This window comes from Marmota flaviventris, chromosome 9 (genome assembly GCF_047511675.1).
Source record: "Marmota flaviventris isolate mMarFla1 chromosome 9, mMarFla1.hap1, whole genome shotgun sequence".
NCBI lineage: Eukaryota > Metazoa > Chordata > Mammalia > Rodentia > Sciuridae > Marmota > Marmota flaviventris.
In genome coordinates this window covers 109420515-109432805 of record NC_092506.1, presented here as the reverse complement: position 1 = coordinate 109432805, position 12291 = coordinate 109420515, and the positions used below count along the sequence as shown (strand labels likewise).

The 12291-nt window shown below is 35.6% G+C and overlaps 1 protein-coding gene across 15 annotated transcripts in view; it reads right to left on the bottom strand.

Annotated features, from left to right (window-relative positions):
* Window positions 1–588: 588 nt before the first annotated feature.
* Ccdc15 (coiled-coil domain containing 15) overlaps window positions 589–12291 on the bottom strand; it is a 70503-nt gene continuing 58800 nt past the window's right edge. For 12 of the 15 annotated variants that reach the window (XM_071616827.1, XM_071616826.1, XM_071616829.1 and 9 more), the window contains 3 exons: window positions 6348–6524; window positions 5876–6024; window positions 589–4795 (listed from right to left, as the gene is read on the bottom strand). In XM_071616827.1, the coding sequence (XP_071472928.1) occupies window positions 4674–4795; window positions 5876–6024; window positions 6348–6524 (448 nt within the window). In that variant the 3' untranslated portion in view covers window positions 589–4673. Of the gene's footprint in view, window positions 4796–5875; window positions 6025–6347; window positions 6525–12291 lie in introns of those variants that run through there. The other 3 variants (XR_011708620.1, XR_011708622.1, XR_011708621.1) reach the window with 2 other exon arrangements.

Below are 12291 nucleotides of genomic sequence, written 5' to 3'. Positions count from 1 at the left end.
ATTCACCCTATCATTTCTATAAAACTTTGTACTAGATGTTCTAGCCAGGGCAATTAGGTAAGAAAAAGACCTAAAAGGTTGAGTTGAAAGAAAGTTAAATTATCTCTATTTGAAGATAAGATCTTACACAGAAAAACATGCTGTTAATTTATCCTCTACAAAATATTAGAATAAATGAAAGAAATCAACTGTACCTCTATACACTTTTGACAAATCTTCTGATAGTGCAATTAAGAAAACAATTCCATTTCTGACAGTATCAATAAAATTCTTAGGAATGAATGTAGCAATGTGAGAGTTTGTGTTCTGAAAATTGTAAAACATTGTTGAACAAAATTAAAGAAGACTTAGAACAAATGGGATGACATCATATATGTTCATGGATCAAATGGCAGTAGTCCCCAAATTCATCAATAAATTTAATGCATCACCTATCAGAATCCCAGCTGGCTTTCTGGTGTAAAGGTGAACTTAAAATTCATATGAAAATGCAAGAGACTCGGAAGAGTAAAACAATCTTGGAAAAAAACATAACAGAAAAAAAGTTGTAGGACTCAAACTTGCCAATTTCAAAAGTTACCACAAAGCTACAGTGCTCAAGACAGATTTATTAGCATTGGGACAGACATATATATCAGTCAAACAGAACTAAGAGTTCAGAAATAAACACTCATATTTATGGCTACTTCAATGTCTGAACTGAGAATTCAGAAATAAGCTCTTTCATTTGTGGCCAGTTCAATGTCTTTTTAACAAATGATGCTGAGACACTGGTTATCAACATATAAAAGAATGAAGTTGGACCCCTACCTAACACTATACACAAAAATTAGCTCAAAATGGATAACAGGCTAACTATAAGAACTAACTATAAGAACTAACAGTTCTAAGACTCTTAGAACACATAGGAGTAAATCTTTGTGACCCTGGATGATGTAATGGTTTCTTAAGATTAAAACAAAAGCACAAACCACAAAAGAAAAGGTAGATAAATTAGACTGCATCAAACCTAAAAAGTGAATGAAGAAAGGAAACCTCCAAGAAAGTGAAAAGACAGTACCTGGAATGAGAAAAAGCAACCATACATCAGATAAAGAATTTACATGCAGAATATATGAAAAATTTCTATAACTCAACAATAAAAAAACCAACTATGAAATGGGTAAAGGATGTAAAAAAAGTTCTCCAAAAGGGATACGAGAAATGGTCATAAGCACATAAAAAATTAAACAAAATCAACAGCCATCAGGAAAATGCAAATTAAAGTCACAATGAGATACCACTATACAACCAGTAAGATGGTTATAGTCAAAGAAAAAAATAAGGACAAGTGTTGAAGATGTGAAGAAATTTGAGCCCTCATACACTATTGGTGCAGCCACTTTAGAAAAATAGTTTGCATTTCACAAAAGGTTAAACATGGAGCTACCACAGGACCCAGCAATTCTGCTGGGCATATACCCAAGAAAAATATAAGCATGTACTTACAGAAAAACCTGTAAACAACTGTCCATAGCAGTCTTCATAATTAGCCAAGAAGTGGAAAAATCCAAGTGTTCATAAACTGATAAATGGATAAATAAAACGTGGTTTATCCATAGAATGAAATATTATTCAAAAATAAAAAGCAATGAAGTATGCTATATGAACTACAACATGGATAAACCTTGAAAACATTAGCCTAAATGAAAAAACCCAGCCACAAAAGATCACATATCCTATTTATAATAAAGTCAAGAATAGGTCAATCTATAGAAATAGAAAACAGATTAGTGGCTGCCTATGATTTCAGGGAGTTTGGGGGATGGGGCAATGGCAAGTGATTTCTAATGAGTATGGAGGATGCTTTTTCTATTTTTAATTTAAAAGTTTTCAACTGGATGAAAAACACATAATATAAAATTAGCTATTGTAACCGGCTTTTAAAAATATTTATTTTTTAGTTGTAATTGGACACAATACCTTTATTTCACTTTTTTATTTTTATGTGGTGCTGAGGATTGAACCCAGGGTCTCACACATGCAAGGTGAGCACTCTACTGCTGAGCCACAACCCCAGCCCCCATTGTAACCAAATTTTTGTTTTGTTTTTAAATATTTAGTTTTAGATGGACACAGTATCTTTTTTATTTTTATATGGTGCTGAGGATGGAACTCAGTGCCTCATGCATGCTAGGCAAGCACTCTACCACTGAGCCACAGCCCGAGCCCCATTGTAACCATTGTTAAGTGCATGGTTCACTGGTGTTAAGTATGTTCACACTGCTATGAAACAGATTTCTAGAACTTTTTCACCCAGTAATACTGAAACTAAATTACCCACTAAATGATAACTCTTCATTTGCTCCTAACCACAGCTCCTGGCAACCACTATTTTAATTTTTGTCTCTATGAATCTGACTACTTTAGGGATCTCACGTAAGTGGAATCCTATAGTATTTGTCTTTATTACACTTAGTACAATATTGCAGTATGTGAAAAGATCTTCCTTTTTAAGCCTGTTATTAATTAGATGCCACATTTTGTTTATCCATTCATCCATTGATAGACACTTGGGTTGCTTCTACCTATTGGCTATTGTGAATAATGCTACTATTAAGATGGGTGTGCAAATACCTGTTTCAGATATTCCTTTTAATTCTTTTGGACATATACCCAGAAATGGGATTGCAAAATCACAGGGGTTTTTAAGTGATACAAATGCTCTAAAATTTAATACTGTGGTGGTTGTATAGTCCTGTGAATACACTAAAAAATAATGAAGTACACTTTAAATTTGTGAATTATGTATGATATATGAATTATATTTCAACAGTGCTGCTAAAAAATACAACCATTAAAGGCTTAATCAAGCCAGGCTCAATTGCACATACCTGTAATGTGGGGACAGGTGCATGGAGTACTGTGTCTGAGTGACAGGCCACTCCCCTCCTGCTAGGTGCGTGAGCGGCAGGCCACTTACCTGGTAGGTAAGTGTTGCGCACTCTCTTAGATACTTAGATATTCAGGTTTAACCCTGAATAAGAGAGAAGTCTAAAAGTTCTGAAATGCTGTGATTGATACAAGCCCATGGATAAGTGCTACTGCTGTTTCTGATCCTAAGATATGAGATAAGATAATGGCAAATGTGCGCAAGCTGAAGTGAGACAAGGATATAATTTACCGCTACTTTTTTTTCCTATTGTGATAGCTATTCAGCAAAGTTTAGGGGGCCCTACAACAGACCCTTGCCATATAATGATGGCCCTGAGGGAAGATGAGGCTGTGAAAAACAGACAAGCAGAAAAAAGCGGGGGCGACAATCTACCTCAAAGCAAGCAACTGCACTGTAATCCCAGTGGCTTGGGAGACTAAGGCAAGATGATCATAAATTCGAAACCAGCCTCAGAAACTTAGCAAGGCCCTAAGCAACTTAGCAAGATCCTGTCTCAAAATAAAAAAAAAAAAGGTCTGGTTGAGTCCCCCTGGGTTAAATCTCCAGTACTCCAAAAGAAAGGGAAAAAAGGGGCTGGTGTTGTGCCTAACATGGGTAAGGCACTGGGTTCAATCCTCAACACCACATAAAAATAAATAAAAATAAAGGTATTATGTCCACCTATAACTACAACATTTAAAAAAAAAAAAGACTGAATCAAGCATATAATTACTTCAAAGATTCTGACTGAACTGGATAATTAATCTTGTTAAATAAATAACCAGTCAGTCTTGTCATTCAGATAATTTTGACTCTTATTTTCAATGGCCTGGATAGAAGATCAGGCATTTTTAGAGATAAAAAGGATTTCTTCAGCACTGCAAAAAAGAGAAAGCAAGAAAAATAATTTTTTAAATTTAGATCATTAAACATTCTCATATTTTGTGTCAAGAAATAGTATGAAAAAATAACAAATTCATAACAACTATGGCAATTTTTACTTTGTTTGCCTAGGCATATCATTTACCAGATATCTAAAGATAGGAAAATAAGGCAGGATTGAAGTTACTTTGCCTTCAGATTCACATTTTGAAATGTCACTCATAATTATTTCACATAAAAGATATTCAAAAGATAGTTTATTTGACTTCTTTTGCAATACAAAATATAACTAAAAAACACCCATGTCCATTGTCACTGAATGGGGAAAGAGGTAATAATTCAAAACAAAAAACTAGGAGAGAGAAAATTCTGAGAAGAAAACGTGCATAAAATTCAGACTATTCTCATATCTACTTGCTATACACAACTAGAAAAGCCAATGGTATAGATGGCCACTGGTGCTCAGATGCTCATTTCATTCTTTTCTGCCTCATTCAGACATTTGCAATATTGTCAAAACTCAAAGATACATTTTTTGAAAGATCATAAATAAGATAATCTCGAAGATTTCTCACACTCTCGAAGACTCTGCTCTGATCAGAGCAGAGTAAACAAAGAGACCTTCCTTGTCTGATCATTTTTTAAAATCATAGTTTCTCTGGCTCACACCAAAGAAGAGACAAGTTTAGAAGTCAACTTTCAACCTTGGTCCCAAGGCACATATCTAATTATAGAGACAGTTATTATGCAGAATATTATTTCTTTCCAGACAATTCAGCTGATACAATTTAATGGTTTTTCCTAAACAATTTCTCAAGGTTGATTTTAAATGAAGATTCAAATACCACCAGTTGATTCAGCTGATTTCAAATTCATATTACAGATTTTTCAAAGCCCGTCTGTGTGCAGAAGCAAAATTATGAATGGCACTTCGAAGAGTTGAATTTCCCTCGGAGATATCAGAGGAACTGATGACTGAATGCAGTGCCCGATGATATGCTACAATAAAGGTGTGCACAGCAGTGAATAAAGTCAAATTTTAAACAACTCTCCCACTCCCTGTTCTTTTAGTACTGCTTCTCTACCCAGAGTCTCGTAAGTATTAATTTTTTCCACTGAGTAAATATTAACATTAATAATGTATACATATTAATAAAATATTTAAATATGTTTTGAGTATTTAATACATGGTGAGAACAGAAAAAAGAGCAGATGAACACAAAAATAATTAAATAGTAATGTAATATTTCTAAACCAGTGGCTTATATAAAATGTCATCACAGAATGAATAACTTTCTAGGGAGGATCGAAAAGATTTCCAGAGGTTGTACCACTTAAGATGGTCTTAAGGATTAACAGGAGTAAAGAAGAGTGTATGCAATGTAAAAGGTATAAAAAATACGTAATATTGGAAATAGTAAATAGGAGTGTGATCTGAGGCCAGAGAGAAAATATGCAAAATACGCCATGCATTTTCTACTGTCACAGGAGCCCTAGAGGTTTCAGAATAGGAATGCATTATCAGATCTGTTTTTGAAAATATAACAGATTTGATAATAAGCTCTTAACACACATATGAGACACACTAGTATTACAAATACTAGCATATTTTTTAGTGCCTATGTGAGACCTACATAATCTCTATACTATGTAAATCAATATATTTAAGGACAGACAAGAAACAGAAACATTATTGTTACAGGAATGATGCCACTTTATCTAACAGGAACTCTTGTTAGCGTTCATCATTTTCTGAAATTCAACAGGACAGAGTCCTAACTTGGACATAAAACACAAATTCAAATTCTAATAGTCTTCAGTTAAAGAAGGACCTGGAATCCAAGTCCCTTTACAGTGGAATGAACTGGAAATATTTCCCCACCATGACAGAGAGAAAGAAGATAATAAACTTCACAGAGAAATAAAAACTCACTATAATTATTTTCATCACCTTTGTTTTGTAAAGGTGTTATAATGTTTTCAATAAATATTAAATTACTACTATTACTACTTTTATTGGGTTTTTTAAATTGCTAATTGCTACTAGGCCCCATTTAAATATTCCTTTAAGAAACTTACCTCTGTGGTTTTTATAGAAAATACAATTGTTGGCACAGGTATCAGGATGAGCATCCCAAAAATTAGGACCACAACAGCACAAAGGAGGTAAAGTAATATTATACAGCTGCATTTTCTCCTGGACCTGGGCACGTAATGCTTCCACATATCTATAAAACAGTATGATCAGGCAAGGTGAACTACTGAGAAAAAAGTAAGAATGAATCCTGATTTTACAACCAGCTTTAACTGTTAAAATTATTTCATATCTCTATACCTTGATTCTTCATCGTTGTACTGGGAAATAGCACTAGGAAAACTATATGGCTATTCACAAGCGGTATTAGCCAATTAAGATATTTAGTGAAGTTATGTACCCTAAATAGGGACAAGTATTAGAAAACACAGTCCATTTTCTTTAATGAAAAAGAGAACTAACTTCCTACTAAGTCTCCTCTAGAATCAGAATTTCATGCAAAACTTTTCAAATTACCTTATGTGTTCTTTTTCTCTCTGTTGTTGTTTTTCTCTAGTTTCTTTCAGTTCTTCAAGTTGTAACTGGGCTAACATACCACTCATTTTTTCCCCTGAACATGGTTCTTCATTAAAGTTCATTCTTACGATCTTCTGCTCTTCAGCATAACGTTGTTGCTCTTTCTTTTTCTTAATTCTGAGAATAAAATCATAATGTAATTTGGAATTTCATAAATTTGTTATTTAAAGTTAGGTTCCACATCCGAATAACTCAAGAAACTCCCAGAAACAAGAATCAGGAAATCAGTTTAATAATCAGTATCTTCAAGATATTGCTGATTTGAGTTTATCCTACAGTCATCGGTATACACAGCTTTTCAAAGGGAAATGAAAAGTGGCTATTATTAAATTATTTTCTGTAAGAATTATAGCACAAGAGACCTCTCAAGTTAAAACTACAAGTAGACAAGACTTTTGCTTCTGGTTAGAGTGAAGTAATAGGGACTGGATTTCTCTTCCCACCTTAAATGACCAAAGAAACTGAAAAAGCAAAAAAGTAAACAAACCAAAAAAGAGGCCCTGAAAGTAGAAGAGTGACTATTAGGAACTGAGATGGGGGAGTGTAGAGAGGTGAGGGTGAGAAAGGGTAGAGGGATATTGGACATGATCAACGCATAATATATGCATGTATGGAAATGTCATGGTGAAACCCATTAATTTGTATAATTAATGCATGTTAATAAAAATCAATACTGCATTGAGTTGTGAAAATCAAATGACATAACGTTTGTAAAGTCTTTTTGAAGTTGAAAGCTCTGTAAGAATGGTCCATGAGAATGTTACTATTATCAGTATAGCGTAACCATGAAAATTTTGTTATATAAGAATGGGGAGAGGGAGAAAACCAGACAAATACAAGAAACAATGAATTATAAGATTCTAGACATCTGCCGGGCATTTCTGCCTTGAAAGTTTCCAGACAGTGGTACTAGACAGGAGAATTCAAATGGAGCCTCGTAAATTCCCTGAGTTAAGAAGATGGAGCTCAGAATGTAGACAAAGACAACTAGGGCTTACCGGACAAAATACCAGAGGGGACAGAGCTGCTCAGAGAAACCCAGAGATAGTCGCCTAATATATAGCAGAGTACTGGCTAGTGCATGCATGTGAGGAAATGACCTGAGGCTAGGGAAATAACCATTCAAAACAATAAGAGAGAACAGTGCTTAGGGTTTGCACAATGCCTTTTCCTACCAGTCAGACTTGAAAAACTCATAATTCAGGAAGATCTTAATTCAATAATGGGCAATAATATTTAGTCCTAGACTGAGTATTGCTTTAGACCCACTTAACAAATTGTAAAAATGAATCCTCAAAGTACTTTAACTGCCTCTCAAAACAAAACTCAAGAAATTTTATAGGAATAAAAAGATAGCCAGTGCTATTGTCTGGATCTAGAAGGTTCCCCATAGACCCAATGTGTTAAAGGTGAGAAACTGATGTGAATCCCATTTTTGAGAAGCCAGCTTCTACCTCAAGGCCTGTCCAGAGGAGGGGGCATGACCCTTGTCCTTGGAAAAACCCACAGAGCACTCCCAGGCACATAGCCACCCTGCTGAGTTGTTTCTCTGTAAATAACAGAAGAGATCTGTGCGGCCAGGTGTCCCTGACTCAGTTATGCTAGTTCCTGGAAAGACCAAAGAATGGGGCCTAATGCCTGACCGTGACCCATAGCAACCCCCTGGCAACCACCAATCAGCATGAGACAGGGAAAATACCTGAAATGCCAGGGGACCCTCCCAGTTGTTTCGGTGATTGACAACATGTTAGGAAACCATGTAGTTTAGCACATATACCCCTTGTGGCTTAAACCAAACAGTTCAAATGTATCCACCTCTTGAACTAAGCAATCACCCTTACCCAACTTGTTCCTGCCAGTGAATGTGCTAATCAATGTCAGAGTTGTTGTTTGATTTTCCCACGGTGTGGAATGATTTGCTGTGTGATGCTTAGAGTATCCCCCAAAACCTGTAAAAACTCACTGAACAAAGGACGGGGACCCACTCCCGGGACTGCTGCGTCGGAAATGATTGTGAGTCCAGGCTCAAGCTTGCAATAAAGACTCTTGTGTGACTGCATAGGATTCAGCTCCTGGAGGTCTATTGGGGTACCATAAATGTGGTATTACATCTGGGGGCTCATCTGGGATCTCCCAGACCCCAGGACCGCCAAACCAGAGTCTAACACCCGTGAGTCTTATTATTGGTGTGTCTGTTGTCTGCTTTGTTCTGACTACGGCCCATAGAATCTGTATTCTGGGCTGGCAACTGGCCTTGGCAGACTTGCTATAGGGTCGCCAGCTGGGGCTACTGGAAGACATCCAAGGCCCCCATCAGAGAGTCTTCCAACTCAATCAGAGGGGGATATAGAATCCCCAAATCTGTTCCTCTGATTTTAGGGGAAGGCGAGTTGCTCCCGCCACAGTTAGCTTGTGGCCAGCACCCTACTTCCGTATTTGTCTGCAATCTGAAAAGGGAATCTGTGTTTTGGCTTTTTGTCTGTGTCTCTGTTAAGTGTAATGGCATTGTTTTACTTTGGACTGATGCAGTGTCCCGAGTTCTGATCTACTTTAGATGTGTGGAGGTAACTTTAGCCAAATTTTAGCCTAAAAATGTCCCTAGTATGCTTCTCTAGCTTCCCTGTAAATCAAAATGTCAATTTTCTGTTCCCACCTCTTACACCCCTTTGAGTTGTGTTTTAAAGAACTTTGATAAACTTTAACCCCTTTTGTTAAGCGGGATTAGGGAAGCAATGTTTTCTTTTCTTCCCCTAGTTGGCTGCCTTGAGTACACCCACTGCAGAGGGAAATGCCTGCTGGGGATCTAAGAACTGTATATCTTCCAAATTAACAAGTGAAACTCCTTTAAAACTCCCTTGTCCCTCCAGATCAAGAGAGTCACAACCTTTGGGATGGAGTCCCCTGTGTTTCTCCTTTGTTAGCAAAGCAATAAATCTCCCTTTTTCTTTTTCTCAAAATCCTGTCCTCATTATTAAATTGGCATTAATTGGCTTGAGGGCAGGAACCAAACTTTCAGTTACAAATTTTGACACCCCAGGGGGGACTCTAGAGGAGCCCCCGCTCCGCTTTCTTGGGGAAGCCTAGCACTCCAAACAACTGCATGCTGAGGATGTAAGATGAACTTTTTGAGAGCTGACTACTGGAAAGTTAAGAGATATGCGAGTGTACCTGGGGTTGAACCAAACCAGAGGAGCTAATCCTGTAAATAAAAGGAAGGACTGAGGGACTCCCAGCAGCTGCCAAAGCCCCTTTTGCTTCGGGGGAACTCCCACCTTCCTTTCTTGCACTGTAAGGATTACTCCACCTCTGTCTACTTAAAAAAAGGGGGATACTAAATGCAGTAATGTCGTCACACCGAGATCCTTGATTTTACACTTCTGATTGCCCCTCTGTGAGAACATCTATGGTGCCACTGGTGTAGGAGTCATAATTAAATGGGAGTTGGAAACTTGGGGAGATTTTTCTCTTATCTAGTCTGTTTTAAAGGTTCCTATCTATCAGCAATAGTCTGGAGCTCCTTTCTGTCTGTCATTTTGTCTTTGTTTGTATCTGTTTCTGGCCCTTTAAGACATGGGCAATAATGTGTTGATATTATAAATTGTTTCTTGGGAATGATCTTGGCTGAATGGGCTACCTACAAATGTAAATGTGTCTAAAAGATGATGTTTTACTAACAATCTGGTATCTGAATGGGTTTTTGAAGCATTGCAGTTAACAGTTGGGTTGTCAGAGATAAAATAATAAGGAGTGCATGGTAGAAAATAAGGTATCATAGTTTTCAACATCCAAACCTGTCTAATTACGGACTAAAAATGGTTAAAATGCCTTAGGCATGAGGTTTCCCCTCAGAATAGCAGTTTTTCCTGCTCCTTCCAGACCTCAGCCAAGACTTAAATTGAAATGCAAATGGAAGAAGCCTGCAAGCTCAGTAGGAGACTGATCTGAGGCCCAAGGGGAAAAAAAGTGTCTTTTACCTGAACTCAAACTAGACTAAACCAAAAAGTAAATTGTATGCTATATACTAATTACTGGCCAGTCATTTTTTCCAGGACTCTTGCTTTTTCTTAGATTCTGTTTTTTTTTTGAGCTCATGATTTTGATACTACAGACTTAGGTTAATGTTTTTCTGATAAGTTCTATGTTTATTCAAATGTGGAGTTTTTAAACATCGCAATGGAGATTTCACCTGTGAAAAGCTACAAGGCCTTTACTATTGTGTTATGTGTGCACACTTGTGTTATGTGTTATATGTCTGGATGTGCGTATGTCCATATATCATGTACATGATATGAAAATTGGCAGATATATAAGGAATGATCATAAAATTTTTTAAAAAATGGATCCAAATATCTTAATTCACGTGATTTAAACAGTTCGATTTAAATTGGGTGAACAGATAAAAATAAAACGTCTTTAAAATTAAGCTTACAAGTTTTTCTAGGTGTTCAAAAAAAAATTAATAAAATGTTGATGTCTATGAAATTCCTGATATGCCTTGGTTCTAGGACTTTCCTTCAACAAGGAAAAAATGGCTAAAAAACTGTTCAATACACTTGTCTGATATTTTGATAAAATAAGTAAAAGTAGATTTGACATGGGATTATTCATTTATGAGTAATTTTGTTAGATATCTGATTGATTTACAAGGTTAAAATGCTAAATGTTAAATATACCATCGAGTACTCTTAACTCCTTGAATTGCACTGGGTAACGTTATTGATGTTTTCATAGGTTGGTAAATAAGAAAAAAGGTTTAAAGTTGCTTTGTCATCACTGAAAAGATTATTGAAATTTAAAGTCGCAACAGGTTCTATATACTTAGACATTGTGTTTTCATGAAATGGTAAACAGACATGATTTTATATACAAAAGTTTATAGAAGATTTCTATATACAAAGGCCCAAAAGTTAAGTTTTGTTTCTTTTTTTCTAGAGCAAGTAATCTTAAAGAAATTAAACAGCTGGGTAAACAAGAACTGTTATTTTAGAGCATTGTACTGTCATTTCTTTAAAAGCTAAACTTGGTTAATATAAAAACATCAATGTAATTGTGGTGCTATTAATGTGCTCATATATTCCAGGTATACAAGTCTGTAAGGGAGAAGCTTTAAAAGAGCGTTGTATCAAACTGGTGTTCTAAAGTTGTATGGTAATTTTAGGCTTAAAAGAAAAACATATTGGAGATTTACTTATATCATTGAATGTTCTATAACTGGACCTGTTATCAATAAGATATATAAAGTTTTATGTTACTTTTTACACTGAGGTACAATTTATTTGTTTTTTTAAGTTAATTAGAGCCTAATCTATGTAAAGGTTAATATTGTAAAACACAAAAGTACTTTGCTACTTTTCCACAGAAGGTTAAAAGCTTCAGCCTTTCTTTAATTCATGTTTTAAATGTGATATCATATTGTGTTAGCTAATATTCATGTGACCTCAAACAATTTATGTAAACTTTGTAAAATGATATTTAAGAAGCAAAGATCAGCTTCAGAATTAGAGCATTTAAGATTTATGAAGAGCCCCGCCTTACCTGAGATAAGGCTCTGTGTCCCATCTTACTACATGTAAGAATGACTACGAAAGAAGTAGGCCAGATTTCAGTTTATTTAAACTTGTGTTCAAAAGTTGTTTTTTGTCAAGATTACTAGGATATCAAAAAGGGGATATAATGTATAACTCAGCCAAAATTCAAGGTAGCTATTACATGAACTAAATATGTTTTTACTCTTGTTAATTTTATTTTGTAGTTTTCTTATAAACGGTCTAAAGATTGCCTGTTAATATTTACAGAGGTATTGCTTTAAGAACACACAACCTGGGTTAATTTAAGATAATAAGTCATCACCTACAGGATAGAGAGACATTAAAGCCCAGTACTT